The 12,354-nt window shown below is 36.8% G+C and overlaps 1 protein-coding gene across 6 annotated transcripts in view; it reads right to left on the bottom strand.

Annotated features, from left to right (window-relative positions):
- Nucleotides 1–12,354, bottom strand: part of LOC127448062 (serine/threonine-protein kinase tousled-like 1-B) — a 71,430-nt gene continuing 59,076 nt past the window's right edge. For all 6 annotated transcript variants that reach the window (XM_051710338.1, XM_051710336.1, XM_051710337.1 and 3 more), the window contains 9 exons: nt 9,377–9,474; nt 8,780–8,861; nt 8,598–8,689; nt 8,188–8,277; nt 7,926–8,095; nt 6,057–6,192; nt 5,854–5,965; nt 4,925–5,032; nt 1–953 (listed from right to left, as the gene is read on the bottom strand). In XM_051710338.1, coding sequence (XP_051566298.1) covers nt 813–953; nt 4,925–5,032; nt 5,854–5,965; nt 6,057–6,192; nt 7,926–8,095; nt 8,188–8,277; nt 8,598–8,689; nt 8,780–8,861; nt 9,377–9,474 — 1,029 coding nt within the window. In that variant the 3' untranslated portion in view covers nt 1–812. The remainder of the gene's footprint in view (nt 954–4,924; nt 5,033–5,853; nt 5,966–6,056; nt 6,193–7,925; nt 8,096–8,187; nt 8,278–8,597; nt 8,690–8,779; nt 8,862–9,376; nt 9,475–12,354) is intronic.

Consider the following 12,354-nt stretch of genomic DNA (forward strand, 5'->3'; position numbering starts at 1 on the left):
TGCACTTCATTGAGCTTCCTGACATTTATTGTCAATTATTCTTTTAACAGTACTGTACAATTTATACCAAGTACATTATACAGCGCTTTTAAAGAGCAACATCAAGAAACACACTAGGGAAACAAGTTTACAAGAAAAAAGGGCAAACATGTTAAACCTCAGTACAGAACGAATCTGTCGAATTTGAAATGAATGTCCTGTACAGCAAATATACATTAATTCTCCAGAGGGGATACTTTAAATCTTATCCTGCATAGGATTCTGTACATTGTCGTTTGTCTACATTTGGTTATTTTTGTGCATTTAACATTAGTATGCTGGCAGGGCCTACTATGCTAGAATTACATTCTCATAGCTAGTTGAACAAAGCAAGGGAAGCAAACACTGTTGTCTGAAATCACACAACAGTACTACCAAGTGAAGAACGAAACCATTTCAGGCCTGTTACAGTAACTGTGAATGTAGGCTCTTCAACAAAAATTGTGACTTCATTAAAACCCAGCAGAGACCATGCGAATTTATAGTGGTTTGCCAGGTCTCCCCTTTGAACTCGGAGGCAACCATGTGAAAAATCAAATGACAACCAACAGTCCCATTTCAATGTACTGAACAGTAGCTATTACTTATGAAATCTTCACAAGGCATTGTTTTTTTGTTTTTTTTCTCATTCTTTTATATTGTTCTCTTAGTAAACTCAGTGTCTCGAGGCAGCACAATGACTCAATCGGAGGAAGCCAACTTCTTTTCTTTAATGACTTTGTGGAAATGGTCCTGGAGATCAGACGGCTATCAGTCTGAGTGGTCAGTGAAAGTCAGTATGAGACAGAGTTTGGTGCCAGGTTTCCTGAGGAACTGGCCCGTCTTATGTGAGGAAGCAAGTAGGAGTCACTGCCCAGCTGGTGCACATCAAACCGATCCTCTTTCCTATAGGCTAGACACCGGCGAATGAATGCCTGCAGAAAATAGTTACATGCCATAATTACAACATTGCCTCACAAATTAAACCACTTATTCATTAAAAAAATGCAAAAACTGAATTCATAATTTACCAGTTTTTGCACAAAATAATCTTCAAGTAGTCTTAAAATAGCGGTTTCTTATATGGAGCGAATTCTCTGCCAATACTAAAATAAATTAATTAATTAAAAAATGACTTAAAATCAAAACCTAAATTACAACACTGCCTCACATATTAAACAGGTCATTTATTACAAATGCAAAAACTGAAGAGCATCATAATTGATCAGCTTTTGCACTAATTAATCATTAAGTAATTGTAAGATAGCAGTTTCTTGTATGGAGCTAATTCTATGCCAATATGAAATAAAAAACAAAATCAAAACCCAAGTAGCCATTTTATTACCACAGAGTGTCACAGCATTATGGAGGGCCAAATTTCTCAAAATAAAATCATTTAATAAATATTTATATATTTATCATATATCAATAAATGCACAATGAAATCGTTCTAAAACTATAAAATAATTAAATTAATTATTAAATCACAAAATAAATAAATGTCACTTGTATTTCATTTTAGCACTAGTTTGCATCCATTTTCATTTGAACTCTATGTTTGGGTTGATTAGCTTGTCTTTTCATTGTCAGGTTATGGTTACGCATCACTCAAGGATAGTAGGCATACAGCGTGTGCCATAATTAAAAATTGTATTAAGTTATTAATTACTTGAAGTATTGATTCAATCTTCATTTTAATTTTCATGGTGACAATGCATCGTCCCTTTGAAATGAAAAACTAAAATGCACTTAATGATTTGACATTCCATTTTCACTGCAATCTCGAGGCAAAATTATTACAATGAAAAGGCAAATGTGAAAAAAAAAATAAATAAAAAAATAATTGTGTCATTCGATTTTTTACAAAGCATTTTCCTAATGTTTATTCAATAATAGTGACAGTGCTCTTTCATTTTTTTTTTTTTTCATTTTCAAAGACCAGATGTAAATTCTGTTTATGAATGGTGTTTAAGGGAATATTCTTTAAACATGGATGTAAATATTTATAAATTATTAGAAGTTAGGATTAATAATGGCTAATAGTTATTAATAGTTAATAATTAAAGAACCCTGAATGCATTCACCACACATCACAAACTGAGTTTGGAATAAACAGTTCTTATATAGCATTCAGCAAAGAGTATGCAGCACACGATTAAACAACCTGCTGGAAAGTGCTTTTCCGCTCTGATAGAATGCATTATAACCAACCAAATATATTGGTTAAGTTACAGGAATAGTGAACCTATGCATCATTAAAATAATGTTGGAAATAAGAATGGTTTATTCCAAACACATTTGGTGATATTTGCACATTTAGTTCATTCAAAGACTAAGTCTTTTGTTTGATTAAATTATTAATAGCACATAACAGATGACCAATTTATCAACCCTTAACACCCTTAAAAACACATCTTCCTTGCCACCTCCCTGTACCTTTTCATTGTAATAATTGCTTGCCATGAGATGCAGTGAAAATGGAATGTCAAATCATCAAATGCATTTTCTTTTTTAAATTTGACATGTACAACGCATGGGCAATGTTACTGTGAAAATGAACTCATTTAATTACATTTTTTAATTCTGACATGTTTTGTACACACTCCATGGAAATGAAATGTCCAATAGGGTCTAGATTTTTCTCTTTATCAAATGATTATTATTATTATTTAAATTGGCACACTGTGACACCCTGTCTACACCAGGCACGTCCGTTGATGCGACGTGCCGCAATGGCTTGAGGCTGTATACACTGGACGTGTCGACACGAACGTTCTAAACCATTTAATCTTGTGTAATAGCACCAGTGCATGCAGTGCAAAATGGAACGGGACACCTGTTTATTGTTGTGCAACGGACACTTCCAGTGTAGACAGCATCATTGATCATAATGGGGTTCTATTACTTTTGAAGCAAAGTGACGCGCCACTCGCGTCTGGTGTAGACAGGGTGTAAGAGCTCAATATTATTCTTCACTTCAATGGTTTGTGGATGGTCAACATGCATTTATCAAATCACTTGCTAAGAGTAGTTGATGTCCTAATTGGGTAATTCTCAAGAAATACTGATTTCATTCAGATCACACTTGATTTATTTTATTTTTTTTGTCTGAAATCACTGTAAACAGTATAATGGGCCATTTAGAATTTGTGGAACTTGTGATGTCACAAGGACGAAATACATGTGCATAATGACTGTCTCTTCAGCAAGACATCAACGCCTATTTTTCGTCATTTCACCCTTGGCCCCGCCCACTGGTGCTCAGTCAGTCACAGGTGAAGAGGAGAGAGGGCCTTTCATGGGAGATTCATCCAAAGGGGACTTACACAGGACACCTTCATGTGCCTATCCAGATTTAAATGTTTTTCTACACTAGATGAACGGCTTTGACCATTATCATACATTTCGTGCCACTTTTCAAAGACACAATGTCAAGTTCGAACTCTATATAATAGAAGACCTCCATCTGTTTCATTCAGCTGCACTGTTTCTTGATGTTTTGAAGGCATCCTGGACCATTTTTGCACCCATCTGTGCTAGATTTATTTGATGCATTTCCGGCGATGTGTGCCGCGTTTTAAGAGCAGGACAAGTGTAACTTTTAAAAACATGTCTCATTCTGCTGCTGCCACTGACTGGGAGAAACACATGCTGTTCTGTGTGTATATAAACACGGAAGATGTGAGATGTGAAGACCAGCATCTCTGCTTTGGCCTGTTGAATCACCCAACATCACCACGGATTGTATTACGATTGCTTATTTAGAACATTTCAGCATAGATTGTATATGTTTATAGTTCAGATCAGCGTGGATTGTTTGTGAACCAGCCACAGTATGATTCAAGCTTTGCAAAGGAACTGAAAGATGTGGAAGTTAAACACTACCGGACCAGTGAGTACACAGTTTAATTCACTAATGTTTCAAATGACATGACTGTTTGATAGTTGCTGTGCTTCAGTGAACGGTTTGATACATTCAGATGAAATGTGTTGCCTGTACGTTATGTGTTAAACCTGACTAATTAGTGCAAAGGAACCCATGTATAAGGCTGCATTATGTCCATTTGTATTCAACAAATAAATACATACATTATATCATGAATTATTATTAAACTTATTTTTGAATATAAAATGTAACATATTACCATAAGCTATTACTATTATTATAATGATAATCTTGAAACATATAAATGGAGGCTAAAGAGTAAACTTGTTCAAAAACCATTTCTGGGGCGGTAATCTTGGGAACAACATACATTATTTACAACTTTTTTTTAAAATGTTTTTATTTTTTAAATTCTGTTTTATGATACATTAAACGGTCCTAATTTTGAATCTGGATACGTTACGGTAATGAGAAATTAACCAGAAAATTCCTTAAAAATCTCAAATAAAACATGAAATGCTTTGTAATATTTACTGTATGTGCAAGATGAATAACAGGTATATTTGTTGTGTTTAAGTTTTAGAATAGAATTTCAAAATTATTTTTACACAGAAATCCTCACTACCATGAGGCTCAGTTTCATGAGAATTACCCGACTGTGCCAGATTCCACCTGTTTGACATGATCTCAAGAATTAATATACTGTGAACCTAAACCATATCTTGATGTTGGCAACTCCAGCACCGAGTCAACAGAGGGTTAGTGACAGCAGCTCACGTGTTTAACTGTTCAAACTACAGATAACAATATGCATGTACATCAGGGAAAGTGAATATGTTGGGTGCCCTAACTGGACAGTTTTTTTGTCTGAATTTTTAATGAGGTCATAAAAACTGCATGCCTCCTAATTATAAAAGAATGAGAAATGTTTCCAATAGTTTGAGAAGACTGCAGAAACTGCTGTGACATGCCATGTCAACTACATAATATTTACTGATTATTTATCAGAGAAAATCTGACCTTGGCCTCATTGCTGGCAACTGGTTTGGAAGGGAACTGAACCTCTGTGGCTTTCAGGATGGTGTTCTCCTGCAAGATGTCCTGCTGGGACTGATTATGGCCAAATGGCTAGAGAAACAAAATCACACTGGTTAATTCAATCCCACCAAATGAAATCTACCGTAATCACTTTGTAACTTCACCAAACAGAGCGTAATAATGAGAGCAAATCTTGGGTGGCAAAGCAGGAGAATGTTTACGCATAATGCAAAGAATGAACGATATGCACAATAACTACACACAGTTACAAAGTGTGCAGAGCACTTAAAACAGTTAGGACAGTTTACAAAATGTGCAAAGTATTTCAACAGCTCAAACTGAGGTGTTGATAAAAGTGAACACTTTAAAAATACTGGTTTTAGATTTAAAAGTTCCCAATGTCTGAAAAAAAAAAAAAAATGTTGGACACAATGTCCAGTGAAAATATTACACATCATCATCAGAGGTTGATATACAAATAATCAGAATTTGTCACTCTGATGGACTAATTTCTGTCATAGTCTATTTTAATTTAAACATAAGGCAATGATAGTACGCATAGTTGGCTTAATGTGCATAATGCACGATACAATAAAGAGGCAAATTTCTTTCTTCCTTCTTTTTTAAACGTCTTTTGTGCCTTATAAACATGCAGTAACACCCTGATGTAGTGGGTGATGTATGCAGTCATGAGATCAGAGACTCTCAAAATCCGTACATTAGTGGTCACAGGAGACGCGTTTGAGATGCATGTTATTAACAGGTATAAACGGCAATCTTTAATGGATTTCGGCTGTCCACTTGTGCTCGGATCACCTCAAATGGACATGAACACCAAGCGTATACTGGGCCTCTGTTATGGTAAATGGTATTAAGAATTTTCTAATTTTACTCCAAGAACTCCTCCTTACCTTTCGTCCATAGAGGCACTGGAAAAATATGACACCGACAGACCAGACGTCAACCTTATTGGAGATCTTTGGTGGCTCTTTACCCACCACAAAACACTCAGGGGGTAAATACCTGACAGCCACAAGACACATTTGATACATATTTGTAAGGCAAAAACACAATAGTGAATGTGTGAGAAAATTTCATAGTGAGTGTAAGTTACCAGTAAGTGCCCGCCCCTTGTGACGTCAGGTCCATTCCATCTACTCCATAGTTGTCATCGTCCATGATTTTAGACAATCCGAAATCTGTGATCTTAATCTCTCCACATGCAGTTCCATCTACCAGTAAAATATTCCCTATAAATAAATCACACAAGCACAAAGAAATCATGACACAAGCACATGCACAACATTCTCTTTAATGGATTGTGTATAAATATTATATTGCTTTTATAAAACAACAGAAACAGCAATATGATACAAATACACCAATACTGCAATTACAGATAAACTGATTATTCAAAGTGGCTAATATATCCCATTCTCCTAACTACAGGTGATATTGTACATACGTAAACTTATCAATCTGATTTTTATTTTTTTTTATCAAATATCATAAATCACATTTACTCAAATATTAATATTTGCTCTATGGTGTATTTGTTTGTGTTAATAAAACCAGTATGTGCATGCCTAATATTGTGTAGGTCCCCCTCGTGCCGCCAAAACAGTGCCAACCCGCATCTCAGAATAACATTCTGAGATGTTATTCTTCTCACCATAATTGTACAGAGTGGTTATCTGAGTTACTGTAGACTTTGTCGGTTCAAACCAGTCTGGCCATTCTCTGTTGACCTCTCTCATCAACAAGACATTTCCATCCACAGAACTGCGGCTCACTGGATGTTTTTTTTGTTTTTGGCACCATTCAGAGTAAATTCTAGAGATTGTTGTGTGTGAAAATCCCAGGAGATCAGCAGTTACAGAAATACTCAAACCAGCCCATCTGGCACCAACAATCAAGCCACGGTCCAAATCACTGAGATCACATTTTCCCCCATTCTTATGGTTGATGTGAACATTAACTGAAGCTCCTGACCCGTATCTGCATGATTTTATGCTCTGCTGCCACACAATTGGCTGATTAGATAATCGCATGGATGATTGTTGGTGCCAGACGGGCTGGTTTGAGTATTTCTGTAACTGCTGATCTCCTGGGATTTTCATACACAGCAGTCTCTAGAATTTACTCCAGATGGTGCCAAAAACAAAAACAACCAGTGAGCGGCAGTTCTGCGGATGGAAATGTCTTGTTGATGAGAGAGGTCAACAGAGAATGGCCAGACTGGTTTTAACTGACAAAGTCTACAGTAACTCCGATAACTGCTCTGTACAATTGTGGTGAGAAGAATAGCATCCCAGAATGCTATTCTGAGATGTGAGTTGGCGCTGTTTTGGTGGCATGAGGGGGAACTACACAATATTAGGCAGGTGGATTTAATGTTGTGACTGATTGGTGTATGTATATATATATATATATATATATATATATAAAAAGAGCTGCCAATTGATTAAAATTTTAAATCAAATAACATGATTTGCCAATTAATTGATCACAACTAATCACATCGATATTTGCTTTTAAAGGCCCCACAACAAAAAATTCAATTTGTAAAATGAAATAATTATAAATATAATAATACATGAATATAATACTAATGTATAACAATATTATACTTCTTATTAGAATAATATAATAATAATAAAAAAATTATAATATCATATAATTCAAAAACATTGCATTTTTGTGAAAAACTGAGATGCATCTAGAACCGTTTTGGAATCAGATAATGACTAATCTGAATTTAAATCTCATCAAATTGTCATGTGCCAAAACATTACAATCCACAATGCACAAAATTACCAACAAATTGTCTCATACACACCACATTACATAGATAATAAGATTCCCACACACACGAACGCTAATATTGCCTATATTATTACACAGGAAAAAGCTTGTAGTTTGAAAGGAGTTTGAGCAATAGATAGCTTAGAAATACAGAGTGTCTGTGAGAGTGTGTGTTCACCAGGTTTGAGGTCGTAGTGTATTATGGGTGGCTTGATCTCGTTCAGGTATCGCAATGCATTAACGATCTGCATAACGATCGACCGAGCTTCTTTCTCAGACATCAGCTTGTGCTGTTTCAAGTAGAAATCTAAATCGTTTCCTTCACAGTATTCCAAAACTGTACAAAATCTGCAGGGGACAGACAATGCCATGTCATTTTAATTCTCCTCACTGATATGTTTCAATATTTTGTAGGTGACATTTTCGTGGCTGCAACTCACGTGTCTGTGTCCAGTGAGAAGTAATCGTACAGTTTGACTATTCTGGGATGATCCAACTGTTTATGTATTCGGTATTCCCGACAGGCGTGTCTGCGGAGGAGAGAGGCAGAGGTTACCATGGGCAACAGAGGTGAGACCCAGGCGGCCAGACTCACGAGAGACCAGATTTCCAAACATTTCAAGTGCTGTGCAGAATACCAATCGACATGGAAATACACTCACAAAACGGCACATGAGATACAGAACACCACAATATGATGCAAACCTGTTTGAGTACCACATGAAAAAGGCTTATAAAAATGGTTAACAACACAAGAGTTTATCAAAGCTTAAAGGAATATTCCGGGTTGAATACAGCTTTAATTTAACCCAGAATATTCCTTAAACAGAATCAAAGAGGAGGAACATACTTGTGATAATTTTCCTTCTTCTCCTCTCTCCAGTTTTTGTTCAGTTGATGTATTTTCACAGCAGCATACCGTTGCTCTATTAAATCAAAAGCCTGAAGAACAGAATGGTAAAGTAAATGATCCATTCATCTCTCAAAAGTCAGCATGTATCACTTTCTGTTATGAATGAGGGTTAAATATACCTTGTAGACCTCACTAAAACCCCCTCTGCCCAACAGGTGTAACAGCAGATAGCGTTCATTCAGAGTGGGGTGGTCCTTGAATCTGGAAAAATCAACAGGAACATTTCATTTTTAAATGTTCAAGGGTTCATGACATGCTCTTTTAAGATGAAACTTTGATGTACTGTGAAGACAAACTAACATTCACAACACAAAGCTCCCTTCCAGTTCACCCTGACCATTATGACATCACATGCACAAGATCATTCAAATAGGACCACCCACATGGGGTATTGTTACTCATTTCACATGCAAAGATGTTATCCAATCATAACAGAGGTCATTTACATAAAGTCTTAAAGGTACAGTAGCAAAAACAGTTCATTTAATTGTAAGGTTCAGAAAGAGGGTGAAAACGGTCGTGAAAAATAAATTATGACCAATTTTGGTGCAAGAAATCATGACTAACATTACAGTGGCCTTCAGGGGAAAAACATAGTAACTGACCCTCTAGTTTTATAGTGAGGTCCACTAGTAATCAATGTTCAGTATGAATTAATCAAAAAAGGAAAATAAATAAATGCAGAGGCTGATGTCATCAAAAGTGCTGGTACATACTGTGAACTGTCTTCATTGTTTATTCTTTTCAACTCTCGGATGTGAAGATTTCGTACCCTCTCCAACCTCTCGAGCTCCGCCTGAATCTCTGCCTCCTCCTACAAACACACCAAAACATGAATACCACAGAAATATTACAAAATAAATAAAGTTACAGGAACAGTCTGCTGATATTACATACAGCTTAAATGTATTTTAAAATAAATTATACAATTTAATTATACAATTAAAGTCATATCATACAAAAGGAGAACTGTCAGTAGATTAAAATAGTTAATCATGATTAAATCGCATTATTTTTGAAGTTAACATCCTTCCCATCTCCGAGCACCACTCCTGAAATGAGGGCGCTCCAGCCAGCCTCCAACCCCTCAAAATGATCTGCCTGGCAATCACGACACTGGTTAAGACCCAACTCTTTATGTGTCTACTTTCAATGTCAATGACCGCCCCATCACCCAAGATACAGAGTCTGGGGCAGAATGATACCTGAATGCCTAACACATCACACACCAGACTCTGCACCTTTAACCAAAACTTTTGTATTTCAATACACCCCCAAAAGACATGGGTTATATATCCGTTCGCTGATTGGCATCGCCAGCAGGTGGGTGTGTCTTTAAGACCAAGCCTATACAATTTAGAGGGAGACCAATAGAACCGATGTAAAATCTTGAACTGTATAAGGCGCAACCTTGCATCTCAAGGTGCAGTTTTTATGTTTTTTTTTTAAATCCTAGCCCATTCTCCCTCCTCCAATTCTAAGTTTAAATCTTTCTCCCAAAATCTCTTGAGAGTGGTTGTCCCCCAGACTCTGAATTAGCAGGGAGCAATAAACTGATGCCTCATTACCTTTTCCAAAAGCAGAAATCACCTCTCCTAGAGTATCTGCTGCTTTAGGGGGGTGTATGCTATTCCCAAAAATAGTACAGAACAAGTGGCGTAGCTGAAGATACCTAAAAAAAATTTGATCTGGGGATCCCAAAATATTGAACCAAATTTTCAAAGGATCTCATCACACCACTCTCATAAAGATCACCAAGTGTATTAACCCCCCTCGCAATCCACTCTGACCAACAAAAAGGGGACTTATTAATGCATAGTTTGGGGTTTAGCCATAGGCTCGAGGCAACATTTAGATAAATATCTGAAGTAAACACTCTGGACACTTTTGACCATACTGAGTGCAAATGTGAAATACCGGGGTGTGATTTAACTTCTCTGGTTAGATTGGCAGAAAGGCTTTGCAATGGCAAAATAGGGGTAATAACTTCTTGTTCAATGCAGAACCAAGGATGGGCTCTTTCAGGTGGAAGCGAACAATGAGCCAAATGTCTGAGACCGAACGCATAATAATAAAACAAAATCTTGGGTAGGCCTGCCCACCTTTGTTAATCGGTCTATGTAGCTTACTAAAATGTAATCTGGGGCATTTGCCACTCCAAATAAAAGACTTCACAATGCTCTCGAATTGCTTGAAATAAGAGAGGGGGACATCTACTGGGAGAGACTGTAGCAGGTAGTTAAATTTTGGAATACAGTTCATTTTAATAACATTAGCCTTCCCAATCATCGATAAATGTAATGAAGCCCACCTGTCTACATCGCTCGAAATCCTTTTTATTAAAGGGTCAAAATTAACAAACTAAATCAGACAATTTGTTGGAAATAAAATACCCAAATACTTAATGCCCTGTTTGAGTCACTGGAAGGCCGTTACTGGACAGTACACTGTCAGAGCCAAAGTTTCGGATTTAGACCAGTTGACTTTGTATCCTGAGAATTTAGAAAATAAATTAATAATTCTGTGGAGGCAAGGCATAGATTTAGAAGGGTCAGAGACGAATAATATAATATCATCTGCATAAAGCAGAAGCTTATATGCCATGCCTCCCACCACCACCCCTGAAAAATGATCCTCCTTTCTTATCGCGGCTGCTAATGGTTCCAGGGCAAGACAGAACAATAATCTGTAAAATAATCTGAAATTAATCCATTTGTTTGTACCGCCACTACAGGGTGTCTATAAAGTAACTTGATCCAAACCAAACCCATACATATCCAAAATCTAAAAAGGTAATCCCATTCAATCATATCAAACGCCTTTTCGGCGTCAAGTGAGATGGCAGCGACCGGAGTCTGATCATTCGCCACTGACCACATGATATTGATGTTGATATTGAAATGCCTAATGTTATCAGAAGAGCCGTGGCCCCGAATAAACCCCACCTGATCTATATGTATAAGAGATGTCATAACTTTACATAATCGTTTTGGCCAAAATTTTAGCAAACATTTTTACATCTAGCTGGATCAGGGAAATTGGACGGTAACTCTTACACTCGCTTGGATATTTGCCTTTAAGAATCAGGCTGATCCGGGCTTGCGTCATGGTTGGCGGAAGCTTTCCATTCTTTAATGATTCCGAATAAACTTCTAACAAAAGTGGAGTCAATTCTGTAGCATAAGATCTAAATAATTCAGCAGCAAAGCCATCTGGCCCCGGAGTCTTGCCTGTAGGTAAGGCCTTAATTACCTCGTCAAGTTTCTCCAAGGTTATCTCAGAATCAAGAGAGTTTTTTTGCTCAGTTGTCAATTTAGGGAGTTCTAATGGTTCCACAAAATTTCTAATATCATCATCAGTAGACGAAGATGTGGAACTATAGTGATCAAGATAGAAGTCTTTAAAGGCATAATTAATATCAATGGTCGAGGTAAAAATTCACCACCAGCAGATTTCACTGAAGGAATGGTAGAAAAAGACTCTCTCTGCTTTATATATCTAGCAAAAAGCGTCCCTGCTTTGTCCCCTGACACAAAATATGACTGTCTTGCCCTGAATAACCAAAACTCCACTTTCCACGACAAAATAGTATTATATCTGTATTTCAAATGGGTCAATTCTCTGAGGCCATTAGACAACATTCGGCGCTTCAGCTCTGCCTCGACACTTTTAATATTCCCTTCCAACTCCACTA

The sequence above is a fragment of the Myxocyprinus asiaticus genome, chromosome 11 (assembly GCF_019703515.2).
Source record: "Myxocyprinus asiaticus isolate MX2 ecotype Aquarium Trade chromosome 11, UBuf_Myxa_2, whole genome shotgun sequence".
Lineage (NCBI taxonomy): Eukaryota > Metazoa > Chordata > Actinopteri > Cypriniformes > Catostomidae > Myxocyprinus > Myxocyprinus asiaticus.